The sequence below is a fragment of the Sapajus apella genome, unplaced genomic scaffold, assembly GCF_009761245.1.
Source record: "Sapajus apella isolate SASKATOON/1434 unplaced genomic scaffold, GSC_monkey_1.0 scaffold27, whole genome shotgun sequence".
Lineage (NCBI taxonomy): Eukaryota > Metazoa > Chordata > Mammalia > Primates > Cebidae > Sapajus > Sapajus apella.
The window spans coordinates 15,862,541-15,879,927 of record NW_022436967.1 but is presented as its reverse complement, the minus strand read 5'-3'; the positions used below and the strand labels follow the sequence as shown (position 1 = coordinate 15,879,927).

General features: G+C 36.3%; 1 protein-coding gene across 3 annotated transcripts in view; it reads left to right on the top strand.

Moving 5' to 3' along the window:
• SPATA5 (spermatogenesis associated 5) overlaps positions 1-17,387 on the top strand; it is a 310,845-nt gene that overhangs the window by 238,526 nt on the left and 54,932 nt on the right. For all 3 annotated transcript variants that reach the window (XM_032292360.1, XM_032292361.1, XM_032292359.1), the window contains one exon: positions 8,536-8,700. In XM_032292360.1, the coding sequence (XP_032148251.1) occupies positions 8,536-8,700 (165 nt within the window). The remainder of the gene's footprint in view (positions 1-8,535; positions 8,701-17,387) is intronic.

Below are 17,387 nucleotides of genomic sequence, written 5' to 3'. Positions count from 1 at the left end.
GGTGATATCACTGTCTGTCGAAAGTCTCTGGCTTCTCTGAGCGTTCTGGCCCTTCTGAGATCTGAAGGAAACAATATCTTAAGCATACCTCTAATTCATTCCCAGTGCAACCATTGGAAAGGTCTGCCCTACATGTGACCACAGTAAACCTTTTGCCCTGCCAGGAATGGTTTGTACACTGCTTTTCTTCTTTGCTTATAGTATTCATTCCACCTTTTCCCAGCTTCTCAACCTGGTACATTTCTCCTCCTTGTCATTTAAAGACCGGCTCATTTGGATTAGGGAAATGTTTCTGGAATTCATTTAAGGATATGTGAAGCTTTTTGTTTCCAATTAAAGTCTTAATTAATTTTGACCTTTAGAAATTCTCTTTCCATTTTCAGACCCATTTATGATAACTTAATTTTAAAGTTACATCTACTGTACAATTATGATTTTGTTTGTAAAAATACAAATAAAAATCTCCCTTCCTTGGCTTTTTGGAAACAGTGTCTTTCTCCCATAAATTATATTGCCCATGGTTTCATAAATACACATCTTATATGGGTCACTTATGTAAAGGGTGTGTGTGTGTGCATGTGTGTGTATGTGTGTATCACAACTACTACTATTACTAATATGTATCATTACTACCCACTTTAGCTGTACGCTAAAGTTAAAAGATCTCAAAGTATTTCATATGAAAAGGCTTACTAAGCTAAAAGTTCTAAGAGAAAAATTATGAAGATTGGTTTCCTTTGTTTAGCAGAGCCTATTGTTTATTTTAAGTGTAATTGATCTTTTTGTTTGTTTTGAGACAGGGTCTCACCCTGTCACTCTGGCTGGAGTGCAGTGATGGATGACACACTGCAGCCTCAACCTTCTGGGCTCAGGTGATCCTCCCACCTCAGCTGGGACTACAGGCATGCACCACCACACCCAGCTAATTTTTGTGTTTTTCTGTAGAGGTGGAGTTTTGCCATGTTGCTGGTCTCAAATGCCTGAGCTCAAGCGATCTGCCCGCCTTGGCCTCCCAAAGTTCTGGGATTACAGATGTGTGCCACTGTATCCAGCCTAATTGATTTTGATCTCTTAACACATTCATCTCTTTCTGCTTTTCTAAAACAGTTTTATGTATGGCTTAGGTAAATGTTTCTTGCTTTATCTCCTTAAATGATTGACTTTTAGTATCAGCATGAATCAAGTATAATTTGATTCACCTCATTTTATCATTTTTCTACTACTGCCTTAGCCTGCTGATCAAAACTTGCTGCAGTTAGTTGCTTGTGTGTTGATCTTTCCCTACTTTTTAAAGTTCTTAAAGGTAAGGATGTTTGTTAAAGGTGTAAGGCTTCTTTGTTTTCCTCATAGTGTTTTGCACACACACAAAAAAAATTGTCGAGTAGGTGTTTTTTAAGTTACTTTTAAGATATATTCTGGGTAGTTAAGACTTTGTTAATTCCAATTTGATATAAAACCTGATTCTGTTTTCTGATGCGTGTTCAGCAGGTACTTGCCCAGACTGAAGTAGTTTACATTCTTTTTCAGTGTCCCAAAAGCTTAATAACCAAATAATGTAATTCAGAGTGCTCCTTGCATAGGTGCTCATGGATTTTACATACTACTGCTTATTTTATTAGTCTCTGAAGACATTCTTCTTCCAGTGTAATTACACTTTTAAAAATTACTAAATTGCATTTGAGATATTATGGAATTGTATTCCTGGAACACTGAGAATTACAAGCTTTAAAAGATAGCAGGTAAAGTCAAATATACAACAACATTTTTAAAAATTAGCTTTGTAACCTCTAGGCTGAGTAATGTGAACCCGCACATGGAAAGATTTAGTACATACAGGAATGTTCTGGGCCTCTGTAAGAGGTGATTCCTCTATCAAGTTTCTGTTGCAGATAGCAAGCATGTTTCTTCTATCTATTAGGAAAGGGTTATGAATTGAGCATTTCAGAGGCTGTGGTAAGAAGCAGGGAGAGAAGGGGACAAGTAGAGAATTGTTAAATATCAATTCTTTTTAAATATTGAGATTTAGAAAGAAAAATCAAGAATCTGTATTTTGACTTGACCTTTCAATCCATTGTTCTAACCTCCTAGCTCATTGTTTCATTTATTAAAAGACCTTTAACATCTGCCATGTATAAGAATTCAGAGATTACTAACATTGCCTATATTCAAGGATCTCAAAATCAAGTACTGAGGGTAATTAGAAAAGAAAAGTAATTATTACAATAGCATTTAATACTTGTTAAAGCATACATGTCATATGCCAAACACTGTACTAAGCACATTATATCAATATAAATATAAAAACACCTGCTGATTTGTGGAGACACACAGCTAATAAGTGATTGAGCTAGAATTTTCCTCCAGGTAAGCTGATTCTTTTGCCCTCACTTTTAACCTCATATGCCAAATTACAGGTTTAAAATTCATTTATGTACTTTGAAGAGTCATAGAATTTTCAGTAAAAGAGAAGACTTTTAATCTGAGACTTGAACAAGACTGGAGCTTGCTTGATAGACAAGGAGATAAAATGTCACTCTGAGCAGAGGGAGAAGTATGTGCGAAAGCAGGGAGGCAGAAAGCAGCGTGTTGAGTTTTACTAAGTGGGTGTTTATGTGCTCCTAAGCAAGTTCAAGTTCAAGTATAGCATTTCAAATCTCTATAATTTTAGTGTAACTCCTATCTTATTTACATCTCATTTTTTCTCACAGGGTGAGAAATACTATACTTGAACTTGGATGTTTTTCTTTGATATACAATTAAATGGTTAGGATATAGGAAGTTAAGGTATTTGCAGTTAGAATGATCACATTAGCTATGATATAGATATAGTGAGAGAGAAGAAGGAAAGAATAAGACTGCAGGCAGAAAAACAACTAGCACAGCAATTTTGATACTCTAGACAAACGATTATGTTGGCTTGATTTCACTGAGTAAACATTTATTGGGTGCCTTATATGTGCCATAGCTGAGCTTACAATGTTGAATAAAATGAATATGATTCCTCCCACTACATATAGTCTACACTCTGTTGGGAAAGACAGACAGTAAACAAACATACAAATATACAATAAAGAAGAATGAGTAGAAGTGACAGCTTTAAGAGAGATTTAAGTGGTATTAACGAGGCTTATACATTAGTTGGACTCAAGAAGAAAGAGATGCCTAGGATGAATTCAAGGTTTCTTTGAGATAATTCAGAGCTGTTACCAAAGATACACCTCTCTCTGGTTTCTGGAACTATTTTCTCCATGAATCATTATTCATTGCTGTGTTTTTATTAAAGTGTAAAGGCTCAGTGCTGCTTTCCTTTCCTAGAGGAAGGCACTCCCTATACACACATACACACCCTTGTTGATTATTTTAAATGAATGAGAGCCAATGAAACCTAATTTTTCAAGGTGTCTGTTTTAATACTTTTGTCTGAACAAGTATTTCTATGCTAATGAAATTAGATTTGAACATTTGATAGAACATGAAACTCTTAAGTGTTGAATTTCAGAATTTATAAAAAAGAAAAGGCAGTCTTAAAATTGTGGTATGAGGTGTGATAGTTAAGGCTCCTTCATGTGAAGTACCAGAAATGTTTTGAGTCCTTGATATAAAGGTCAGAAGAAAAGAAGTATATTGGTTTCATAATAAACTAACACATGTTTATAGTAATGACTATGCAATGTAAGCTGTGGATATTTTGTCATATAAGAATGGCAGGGGATCCTAGAATTGGGGGCTGGAAGTCCCGTTTAAATGGTCATCCAATATGATAATTTTTAGTCTGGGGCACACAGCCAGATTTCAGGTGAATTCCCTGGAATCATTTGCAAAATTGGAGATATTTTTGCAGATGTACAGTTTGCAGGGAAATTTTGTCAAATGCACATAGGTCCCTATAATTAAAGAGCTGCCTTCATTTTCACACATGAGGAAACTGAGGCTATTACAAGTGTAGAGACTTGCCCAAGGTCTTCAAGTTCTCAGAAATTGAGTTAATTCTATGAGTTGTTTTTTTAAAATTTGTTGGTTTTAATGGAGAAGAGATCACAATATCCAATATGGTCTTGGAGCCAGAAGGGTTCATAGTATTAGAAAGCCTTGGCTTGTTTTTTCATTGACTTGTCATATGGTGATTTTAAAATAATGGAACATGCCATCATTAAGAATACATTCTTCCACCCTAATATCCCAAAACAGTATTTTTAAAGAAATTCTAGGAAGGGTGTTACTCTCATTCAGAGTTCTAAAGGAAGGAAGGCTCTTTCCTACTATTTTTTAAGCATAACTTTCACTGACAAGATCAGGCCAGAAAAAGCCTAGCTGGCTGTTAGCCCAGACAATGTTATAATCGTTGAAGTGTACTCAACCTGCAGTGCCCTAGGATAGCACAGCTAAAAATAAATAAATAAATAAACACACACAGATGTATGCTGAGTGTTCCAGTGACTTAGCTGACATGTATGCTCTGTATCCTCTGCTCTGTTCTTTCAACTATTAGAAAGGAAATTTTAAAATAGCCTAGAATTTGTTATTCCAGTAGGATGAAAAGGACAACTTCAACTTTAAAAAAATAACCAAGCTCTCCACAGCTGTATCCCCAGCAAGTAAAATAGCCTGGCACATAGTAGATGCTTAATGATTTTTTTTGATGAGAGAATTGTTAAACTTTATTTTGTTAGGAATATCATATTTCAGAATGAGAATTTTGTTTGTTCATTGATAATAAGTGTCATGTAGTGTCGAAATAGTAAAGTTAAAAAGGACTGATTCAACATTTGCAAACCCCGGATTTCAGCCCAGTTTCTGTAATTTATTGTATGACCTTGGGCTTCATTTTCTTTGTCTTAATAGGGTAAAATAATACCTAGTTCCCAAAATCTGGGAAATATTAAATGAGCTATATAGTATGTGGAAAATGCTTCATAGATTCTTAAGCACTGTGTAAATATTAATGTTATTTATCTTAGATAATGTTTTCAGTTTTTGAAAATATGTATTTACTGAAATCATCTTTATTTCCTGAGTCCTGTATTTGTTTTAGGTAGAAAGAAGTGATTTCCATGATTGAAATGGAGTTTTGAATTCTTTGATAAAATACATTTCAAGAAAGCGAATCATGCATCATTTTTACTTAATGAATTAATGTTAGGTGTACAGAATAGTCTGCAAACAAAACTCTAATTTTCTAAGCAAGGAAAATAAATGTATTGCATGATTTTTTCCTAATTGACTTTTTGCCAGCTAATCTGTGCATAAGAATTGATAGATATTTGACAGATAGTCACCCTCTTCTAAGTATTATAATGTATACAAAAAGTATACAACAGCATTTTCCAAAGTGGAAATGGAAATGTTCCATGACTAGAGTTTAGGAATTTTTTTCTTTTTTTTAGTTTGGGAATTTAAAAGACAATTGTTACATACTACAAGAGGTTTCTCCCGGATATTTTTATTACCCATTAATGTAAGTTTCAAAAATTCCTTTATATAGAAACCTGTACAAACCTTCTTTTTTGTTTCTACACAGTGTTCCCCAAATTTATTTAAGAAGAAAACCCTTTTTTCCATTACATTTGTTAACATTCACTCAAGTATTTTATGAAGCACTGGTATGAGATATGATGGTATTGACCCCTTGGATTTTAACTCTTGGATTTTAACTATTTGGAACTCTAAGTATGAACATGGTGAAATATATTAAAGCAAAATGACAAATAAATTAGCTATGAGATTGAAATGGTTGTAATATTTGTCACCAAATTTGTGGCCAAATCATAGAAATTGATCTGACACAGCTCATTAAATAAGTAAGTAGTCTTTCTCTTACATGACTTCTTATGTGATTTTTTTCCAAACTGCTTACTCAAAGATGATAATCTTTCCAGATAGAGAAAATTTGAAACTATCTTTAGTCCCATTAAATTTACTGATTTATAAATACAGGAATATAACAAATGCAAGTTACTACCCTTTTAAAATCCTTCTTATTTAGTTTCAGTTTACATACAATAATTCTATCAACTTATATGTACAAATCAATTAATTTAGACATGTGTAAACCTGCAAAACCACCTCTGCAATTAAGGTGCAGAACCATCACCTTCATGCTTTTGCCCCTTTGCAGTTCATCTGTCCCTCTTCCTTAGGTTTCAGTGAACCCTAGTCTGCTTTTTGCTACTACAGATTAGATTGGGTTTTTTAAATATTTTATTTAAATATAGTAGTTATGCGGTATGTACTCTTTTATGTCTGTTCTATTTGACTCAGCATCATGAGACTCATGCACACTGTTGAGTGTTCAGTAGTCCTGAATTACTGAATACTAATCAACAATAGAATTGTATGACCTTGGGCCTCAAAATATATAATGGAATACTACTCAACAAATAGAATTGTTGAGTAGTATTCCATTATATATTTTGACTATGTACTCATAAGTTGTTAGACATTTGGGATGTTTACAATTTTAGCTATTATGAATAAAGCTACTGTGGGCCGGGCACAGTGGCTCACACCTGTAATCTCAGCACTTTGGGAGGCCAAGGTGGGTAGATCACTTGGGCACAGGAGTTTGAGACCAGCCTGGGCACCAAGGCAAGACCCCATCTTTACTGAAAATACAAAAGAAATAGCTGAGGCTGGTCACATTTGCTCAAGTCTGTAATCCCAGCACGTTGGGAGGCTGAGGCAGATGGATCACCCGAGGTCAGGAGTTCGAGACCAGCCTGTCCAATGTGTAGAAACCCTGTCTCTTCTAAAAATACAAAAAATTAGCCAGGTGTGGTGGCATGTACCTATAATCCCGGCTACTTGGGAGGCTGAGACAGGAGAATCGCTCGAACCTGGGAGGCAGAGGTTGCAGTGAGCTGAAATGGCACCATTGCACTCCAACCTGGGCAATAAAAGTGAAACTCCACCTCAAAAAATTAAAAAAACAGCTGGGCATGGTGGTGCCTGTGGTCCCAGCTACTTGGGAGGTTGAGAAGAGAGGATTGCTTGAGCACAGGAAGAGCCAAGATCATGTCACTACACTCTAGCCTGGGTGACAGAGTGAGACTCTGTCTCAAAAAAATAAAATCTACTATGAATTTCCATATACAAGTCTTTGTGTAGATACGGCTTTTTTCTTCTTAGGTGACTACCTAGGAGTGAAATAATTGGGTTGTTATGATGTGGTATGTTTAATTTCTTAAGAAGCTGCCACATAGTTTTCCAAGGTGGTTATACTATTTTATATTCCCATTAACAGTGTATGTAAGTTCTAGTTGCTCCATGTCCTTGATTGGTCTTTTGTATTGTTAGTGTCTTTAATTTTCATCATTCTTATGATAAGGTAATGGTTATCTCATTGTGGTTTCAGTTTGCATTGATCTGATAACTAATGATGTTAATTATCTTTTCACATACTTACCTCACAAAGGAACCTATATGGTTAGCAAGTTTAAGTTTTTAGCTCAGTTACTTTGGGTTGCTTATGTTCTTATTGAATTATGAGGCTTCTTCATATATTTGGATACAAGCCCTTTGTCAAATATGCATATTGTAAATATTTTATCTCAGTCTGTGACTTGTCTTTTCATTTTCTTAAAGGTATCTTTCGAAGAGATACCAGTTATCCATTTTTTTCTTTTATACTTCTAGAAGTTTTGTAGTTTTAGCTCATACGTTTCAAGTTAATTTTTCAGTATGGTATGAGGTAAGGGTCAATGTTCATTTTTTTTCATATGGATTTCTATCATCCACAGTATCTTTTCTTAAGATAATTTCCTTCTCGAGTGGCTTAAAATCAATATGGACTTACTTTTTCTATTTTATTTGTCTGCATCTTTATCCTTTAGATACTCTCACACTATCTTGTTTCTTTAGCATTATAAGTTTTGAAGTCAAGTAGTGTAAGTTTTCCTGTTTTTAAAACCAGCCTGGGCAACAAGGCAAAACTCCATCTCTACAAAAAAAATACAAAAATTAGTTGGGCATGGTGCTGCATGCCTGTAGTCCCAGCCACTTAGGAAGCTAAGGTGAGAGGATCACTTTAGCCCAGGAGGCAGAGGTTGCAGTGAGCTGAGGGCGCCACTTGCACTCCAGCTTGGGCAGGCGGCAGAGTGAGGCTCTGTCTCAAAAAAAAAAAAAAAAAAAGAAAAAATGCTGAGATTACAGGTATTATGGTGGTATATTAAGCCACCATCCCTGGCCTTAAACTATATTTTAATAGTTATTTAAGGAAGTTACAAAAACATTCCTTTTGATATAATGAGTGCAAATTATTTGTACATTTTTGAAAAGAGAATAGTCATCTTTTATTTACCTGATAATTGCCGAGAAGGGACAACCTCCCATAAATATTCCTTTTCTATTTTCAAAAGTACTCTTGATATTGTTTGTATCTGTGACATAGATTATAGAATCTCTGGTACTTGTATTATTTACCAATTATGAATAATATTGGCTTATTCGTGAAATGCCAGACATCTTTCCCTGGGTATCTTTGAAGTGGAATGTCAGTCCTGAGCCTGGTTAATTCATGTTGCCTCATTTTCTTTATAGGCTTTGATGAGGCCTGGAAGAATTGATAGAATCATCTATGTGCCTTTACCAGATGAAGCAACAAGAAGGGAAATACTGAAGCTGCAGTTTCACTCCATGCCTATCAGTAATGATGTTGATTTGAATGAGCTCATCCTTCAGACTGATTCATACTCCGGGGCAGAGGTAAGAGAGTTCCCTTCAAAATATCTTGGTGGGAGGGAAGCAGTGGCTTGAGGTCATTAAGCAAAATAAACTGCTTCCCGCCAAGTGTTTTAAATGACCATATACTAAAAAATCTTAAAACAAGAAGTGCAGTACAGGCCATAGTCACTAAGTTAAATTGCACTTTACGTGGCTTCTATTATATCACAGTTGTTTTTTATTTGCTCCTATTATTTCTCAAAATGTGGTGTTCAGAGGAATAGCTTAATATAGTGAACAGACCACTAGACTAGAAGTAGATTCTTCCACTGGGCTTCTTAATACAGCAGTTTCTAACCAATCACACACTTCTCTAACTTTGCTTTCTTTACCCATCAAATGGAAATGATGCTATAACCTTCCCTGCTGTTTTCTCATGGAGATCATAGAAATGAAATTAGGATATCATGAGTATAAAGGCTAAGCAAAGAGTGTGTATCATTATCATCTTTTTATCATTTTGCCAAGTTATCTCAATCTAGTTTTGTACTAAAGATTTTCTCACAGTAAAAGGGTATCTGCCCTCCTCTGAAGATAAGCTCTTGACAGGAACAGCAAGACGTCTGTGAAAATATGAAAATCAGTTTTATGTATGGCAGATAAACATTTTTTCCCTCCTTACCAACTCTTTACTTAAGCTATTTTTATTTACCAAATAAAATTCCATGAAATAATTGTGCAAGTTTTCTACCTGCATTTCTTAAGGAAAGGACCAACTATGTCTCTCAACACAGAAATAGCATCTGTCATAACAATGAATGATGTGGATTTGTACTGGGAAATTAATATTTTTTTAAGTAAGAGGTTACAGATTATTTTTATTCTGAATTACTCAGTAGGCTAGGACTCTACATTCTGTTTTGCTTGCTATTGTTTTCATTTGTCTTATGTAAACACGGAAGAGATTACCGTATGACAGATCATTAGTGGTACTCTGAGAGGCATTTTGGAACTGGACTTAGTGTATCGTGCAATCATAGCTAATAACAACAGCCAAAATAAATACCAGATCTAGTCATTGTTTTGCCCCAAGAACCGTAGATATAGACAGTCCCAAACTTATGACAGTTTGACTTATGATTTTTGGGTATAAAAGTGGTACACACTCAGGATAGTCCTCAACTTACAATATGGCTACATCTGGATAAATCCATATTACATCGAAAATAAGTCAAAAACACATTTCAAAAGCACACAAATGCATTTCTGATTTATTACATATTCAACCAATGATGGGTTTATCAGGACATAGCCCCCTTATAAGTTGAGGAGCATTTGTATTTGATTTTCCTCCTTTATATTTTTCAAGTCCATTGGAATAAAAAGCTATGTGGAAAGTAGCTTGAAAAGCAGTTGAAATGAGCTCACCTTTAACTCCTCTGAATCAGTGATCTTTGTGAGCATCCATAAAGTTAAAATGAACGTAGAGTTATGGTTAACTGACTGCTCCTACATTTCTAGAATTCAGTTTTTGATTTGAGACAAGGCTGGCATCATGTATATGATATGGCAATTTCAGAAAGCAGCAAGAGGAAGAAGAAGAAACCATAAATCTTTCACTTGAGTTGAGTGAACTGGAAGAGCAGTTAGCAAGATATAAATGTGCCTTTCTCACTTTGAAGTAATTCATGGTAGTAACATTGAAGTGCAAAACAAAAATAAAACCCAGAGAGATTTTATCTGGCTAAAAGGAAAAAACCTCCTTTGGTGCCAGCAATTATTGTACTGGCTTGCTAATTCTTATGTAGTACACTTCATATTTGATTTAACATCTAAGCACATTTATGATTAATTTTTATATCAGGCCTTCTGAAATTGTCACAGGAAAAGTAGCAGAAAATTTTGTCTTCCCTCAAATTATATTTTTGTGTTCCATAATGCTTGGGTTGGGGAGGGGATCCCATTGTGGTCCTATTTATAATTAGTATAGTATTACACTTTATAGAAATTTTGCTAACAGCTACATCTTAGTAGTTCTGTGGTTTCTAATTTGGATGAGGCAGGTTTGTTCCCTACTGAGGTTTTTTTTGTTTGTTTGTTTGTTTGTTTTTTTTTTGGTCTGAACAGTTAGGCAGTTCACATAGGTATTTTAGGAAAACTATTATTATTTCTTCAAAGTCTTAATATTAATAAATAGGAGGTTTAGGACAGTTTAATTAAATAATGCTTAGATAAAATGTAAGGTTTCATCTCTCTCTGTTTCTCTGTCTTCACACAGAACCTACATGGTGCATGTTTAACAAGCACTTGATAAACTGTGGGGAAAAAAAGATTTTAAGTTAGATTTAGGAAAAATAGACTATCAGTTTGCATTTGTACAAGAGGAACCCTCTAACTTTCTGCTGTAGACAGAGCCATTTCCTCAGAGTTAGAGTGTCTCTGGCCACTTTGGGTATAAAAATGAAACTACTAAAATGAATGAAATTTCATAAAAATGAAATTTTTATACTAAAAAAATGAAATTTCCTCGCAGGAAAAATAGTATATTATATTCAAGATTATATAAAATTAATTTTATTTAACTGTACCCTGTTGGCTATATGAACAAGAATTTGAGCAGGTAAGCCAGAGATTAGGAAATTCCTGGCATTCTAATTGTTTTTTAGAAACAAAATGTTGAAGTGTAGTGAGCATGTTTTATTTTTAGTGAAAAAGTTGTAGAGGATGATTAAGATGGAAATGATACTGGTACTTTTTTTTTTTTTTTTTGAGACAGAGTTTCGTTGTTGTCACCCGGGCTGGAGTGCAATGTAACAATCTTGGCTCACTGCAACCTCTGCCTCCTGGGTTCAAAGAATTCTCCTGCCTCAGCCTCCCGAGTGGCTGGGATTACAGGCACCCACCACACGCCCAGCTAATTTTTGTATTTTTAGTAGAGACGGGGTTTCACCACGTTGGCCAGGCTCATCTTGAACTCCTGACCTCAGGTGACCTACTTGCCTTGGCCTCCCAAAATGCTGAGAATACAGGCATGAGCCACTGCGCCCGGCCACTGGTACTTTTAATGACAGAGAAGAGAAGGGGTTACTTTAAAAAATTATTTTCTTTTCACCTGGTTACTTATTTTGCCCAATCAGCATTGTTCCATAAAAGCTTAGACTAGCTCTGTGTTTCAGATAGCAACTTCTGCTTGAAGTCACTCCATTTTTCCACCCTGAAGAGAGTATACAGAGAATTGAAGCACTTTTGTAAGCCTCAAGAGGCTCTCAAGAGGAAGTTTGTCACCAGCCGGAAGGGGAATACAGTCACTAGGGAGCAGCCTCTGAGGGGAGACTGAAGCAGTTTGCATCTTTCGGCCATCTCTGCCACCTGCCACTCATTGTCCCTGTGGCTGTGGCCCTCATTGTCTTGGCTTCTTGGCTGTAGCTCTCAGTCAATGAAAAAACCTATGCCATTTAAAGGCAGATGGAACTTCTCTTAGGAGGGAATAAGAAGTCTTTTGATTATTGCTATTTTTTTGGCTTTGATTTTTGTTTTTTAAGTTATTTGTAGACTATTCAACCTCATTTATTCGTCTTTTATCAAATTATCCTTGTTACTTTTGGAAGAGTTTTATCTCTAACAGGAAATCAATTGTCACAAATATATATTAAAAAAAGCAATAACTGGGCTTATTACCCCCATGTGTACTATTCTTGGGAACACAGGTGATGAGTAAGATACATAATTTCTTCCATGTATCAGACTTTGCTGACATAGGCCAAAGACTGATATCTGTAAAATTGGGTTGAATTTTTATTCACATTTGGATATTATCCTCCTTTCGGTGAACCCCTTGGGATCACTAATTTGTGAGGGAATCAGGCCCTTTTTGGCCAGTTTGTAAACCTGCTCCCTTACATCTTCAAAGGCCAGCTTTAGCCAACTGGGGACACTGTGGTGACAGGGCAGAGCCAGTTGGGACAGACCCTTCCCAGGAGCAGGCAGGCAGCTCATGATATGGCAGTCAGGCAGCAAAAAAAAAAAAAAATTCCCCTTTAAAGTGTAAAAATTTGCTTACCATAGTGATTTTTCTATTGTAATCTTATGAATCTAGCTCTAGAAAATCTTTTTAAAGCAATGTGTTCAAGTTAAATACATTTCACACCAAGTTTTCAGAAACCTTTCACTTCATGTAAACTTAGCCTATTTATTTTATTTTTAAATGATGTGTCATGGCTATTTTGTAGTCTCTGCCTTCCTGGGTCTAATAATAGCACAAGATCTTCATGTCAGCTTGACATTAAAAAAATTGCCTTCCAGTTTGCCTCATTAATCCAAGAAGGGTCCTATTCACTATGCTTGAGCTGTTATAGCTAATAAAAAGAGAGCCTTAAATTACTTTTCAATTTCACTGATTAACAGTTCTTCTGACATCTCTCTTTCTCCCACACAGTGAAAATAGAAGGAGCAATTTAGCCTCTTAAAATGTCTGTACTCTTCCTACATGATGTCTCTTATGATAGTATTCCCAAAAATAAAACATTAGAGTCATTATACTAGAATCTGGTGTAGATTGTTTATCTCACCAGTCAAACAACACATCTGAGACAGGAATAAGGATTCTAAGGAAGGACAGAACACCATTTGGCCTGGTCTTAAGCAGTCTACTTACTCTTGTTAGAAAGCAGCTAGCAGCAGTGTACCTGTCTCCAAAGTGAAACAGAGCACCACAGTACTTAGTACTCTTCTGTAGACCAGGGATCCCCAACTTCCTGGATGTGGACCAGTACCAGTACCGCACAGCGTGAGTGAGTAATGGGCCAGTGACCATTACCACCTGAGCTCTGCCTCCTGTTAGATCAGCAGCAGCATTAGATTCTCATAGGAGGATGAACACTGTTGAATTATGAACACTATCAACTATGCATGCAAGGGATGGAGGTTGTGTGTTCTCTATGAGAATTTAATGTCTGAGAACAGTTTCATTCCAAAACCATCACCTCACCCCATCTCTGGAAAAATTGTCTTCCACAAAACCACTTCCTGGTGCCAAAAAGGTTGGGGATTGCTACTGTGGACTGTCTGCAACCTGCTTTTTCTGCCTAATCAGAAACTGCCCTATGAAAACATGCTGCTATCACCAAGTGGTCACCTGTTTTTATTCGAGATCTTCTTTGCTATCTCTCTATTCTTTCTTGTGTCTTTACACTAAAATTATGTATCTATGCCAGAGAATTTCAAAATACTCAGTGCCCTGTATCTGCAGGTTCCATCTGCAAATTCAACCAACTGCAAACAGAAAATATTCAGAAACAAAAAAAAAAAACAATAAAAATAATACAACAACAAAAAGTACAAACTTGAAAATATACCATAACAACTATATGGCATTTACATTATATCAGGTATCATAAGTAATCTAGAGATGACTTATACAAGAGGATATGCACAGGCTATATGCAAATACTATGCCATTTTCTGTGAGGGACTTATGCATCTTCGGATTTTGGTATCTAAGGGGCTTCTGGAACCAGTTGCCCTTGGATACCAAGGGACAACTGTATTCTTTCCTTACATGACCCACTGAAATAACTACTTTGTCATTAAGCCATAATGACTACCCCACCCAGAAATAGCCTATTCTTTTGTACTCTTTTACATTTATTTTTGTTTCACTTGTTTAGCTGTTATATTTTTCCCTGTGGCTGTTTTATTTTTTAAGAGACAGGGCCTCATTCTGTTGCCCAGGCTGGAGTGCAGTGTCATGATCATACTTCACTGCAAACTTGAACTCCTGGGCTCAAGTGGTCCTCCTTGCCCAGCCTCCTGAGTAGATCAGACATGCCACTGTGTCAGCTAATTAAAAAAAAAAAATGTTGTAGATATGGAGGCCTCACTATGTTGCCCAGCCTGGTCTCAAACTCCTGGCCTCAAGCATTCCTCCTAACTCAGCCTCCTAAAGTCTTGGGATTTCAGGCATGAGCCACTGTGCCTGGCCTCTGTAGTTACTTTAATACGACCAGCTGCCTCATCTCCCCAAACAGAAATTCTGTAGGGCAGAGATCAGGTCTTGCACTTCTTGAAGTCTGGCAAAGTAGCTGCCTCGCACACACTCAGTGGGCATTAATATTAGATGAGTGATAGATTTATGTGTTGATTCTAAGTCATTTTACCAACCAGAAATGTCAGTTTTAACATTTGCTAAAATGGGACTTTGTAGTTTTAGTCATATTTTCATATACATTATCTCTTTGAGTACCCTAACTCTATGGGAGCAGTGCTATAGCAAAAAAACTAAGATCAAGCAAAAGCAATTGGCTTGTCTGAGATTCCACAGCAAGTAAGTGACAAACCTGGGACCAGAAATCAGGCCTATCAGTTCCACTTGAAGGACTCTTCATGATCTCCTAATGCCTCTGAGTCAACACAATATTCTTTGAAACTTTCATAGTTCCCTTTGACATGTCTGAATATTTGATAAAGGTTTGTCAATTCCTGTGAATAGTGACTTAGCAAACTAAACAGCAGATATGAAGCAGATATTTTTACACGTATTTCTCTTACAGTAATTGTCTTTACCTACCTTGTTTTTGTCATCTCCAAAAAAGTATAAGCTACCTAAAATTAGGAACCTTGTTTTTATAAGTTATCTTTATTTCCTAGGTATTGCGAATAAGATTTGCAGTTTAGAAAGAAAGACATAAACAACGAAGTTCTATATAGTGTGTTTACGTGGCATGATCGAGTGATGTGCAGAATACTATAGGAGAAAGGAGGAGGAGTCACACCACCTGGGATTAAACAAGTTAGATGATACCCAGAAGGGAATTTTTTTCTGAGTTTTAAAGGGCAGATGGAAAGCCAGAGATGAATAAAAGAGCATGGTGTGGTCTAAAAATCAGTTAAATGTTCAATATAATTGGCAGAAAGAGTCTTCATGTAGAAAGAGAAGGAGAAAAAGTGGTCAGACTTAAATGTGAACGAACTTGAACGTCATCTCAATTTGCTTTTCTCCTGTTGGCAATGGAAAACCACTGAAAAATGTGATGACTGTTGTGGTCAGATTTGTGTTATTGAAAGATTTGTGGTATTTGTGTCCAAAGCTACCACTAGCTAGCCTCCCAAGCACCATTACGTGAATTAGAAACAGGTGCTCCTTCACCCCACTTGCTGATAGCTTTCTGTTAGGGCAAAAAGCTTGTCAAACAGAGCATGAGCAACATTTCAGCCCCATTTGTCCCCCTTGGCTGGGTACCCTTTTGTAGGTACAAGCTTTACATCTGTACAGGGTGCCTTTTGTGTGTGTGTGTGTGTGTGTGTGTGTGTGTGTGTGTGTGTTATCCACCTTTATCTCCCCTACAGTGCCTAGGAGGCACTTCATATAGAGTTATTTTCATGAAATAAACAAATTGAGATTTTACATCTCAACTACATAAACTACTTTCTGTAACTTTAATATTTACCTCATGAGCCTTTGGATAAAAATACATTGGGAATATTAAAGATGTCTTTTGTAGAAGATTTGCAAATGGCCAGCAAACATGAAAAAATAGCATCACTAATGATCAGGAAAATGCAAATCAAAACCTCAGTGCAGTACCACCTTACTCCTATAATAGCCACAATCAAAAAATCAAAAAATAATAGTTGTTGGTGTGGATATGGTAAAAAGGGAACATTTTTACACTGCTGGTCGGAATATAAACTAGTACAGCCACTATGGAAAACAATGTGGAGACTCCTTAAAGAACTGAAAGTAGAACTACCATTTGATCCAGCATTCCCACTACTGGGTATCTACCCAGAGGAAATAAGTCATTATATGAAAAAGATACTTACACACGCATGTTAATAGCAGCACAATTTGCAACTGCAGAAATATGGAACCAGCCCAAATGCACATCAGTCAACAAGTGGATAAAGAAATTGTGGCGCGAGCACGCGCATGTGTGTATACATATATATACACATACACACACCATGGAATACTTCTCAGCCATAAAAGGAACAAAATAATGGCATTCACAGCAACCTGTTGGAATTGGCAACCAATTATGCTACGTGAAGTAACTCTGAAATGGAAACCCAAACATCTTATGCTCTCACTCATAAATGGAAGCAAAGCAATGAGGATGCAAAGGCATAAGAATGATACAGTGGACTTTGGAAACTCAGGGGAAAGGGTGGGAGGGGAGTGAGGGATAAAAGACTACACATGGGGTACAGTGTATACTGTTTGGGTGATGGCTGCACCAAAATCTCAGAAATCACCACTAAAGAACTTATTTGTGTAACCAAACACCATGTGTTTCCCAAAAACTTACTAAAATAAAAAATAAAAATAAAATTTTTTAAAAAAGTCTTTTGTGCAACCTTAAACCTGCCGTAAGGTACAGTACTAGGTGTGAATGGCTAGAATATTAAAAGTAAGGTGGATTATATCCTCTGAGACATATAACTTGGAATATAAACTGTAAGGACAGAGGCATAATCTCTATACCTTTTTAACCTGTTTAGTGGCTAAAATATGGCTTCCCTGTTGTAAATGAATTATGAAAGGATCCTTCAGAGCAAAAGTCAGCATATGCTAAAAGGAGCTATTTAGGACTGCAACTTTTCAGGTAGTCCTGCACCACTCCCCTTGTCCCTTCCTCAGCATGTTATGATCTATATGCTAAGTAAAGAAATTTGTAAAAGCCAAGACCCATCATGGCCATTAACTACAATGAGTTTAGCCAAATCATTTA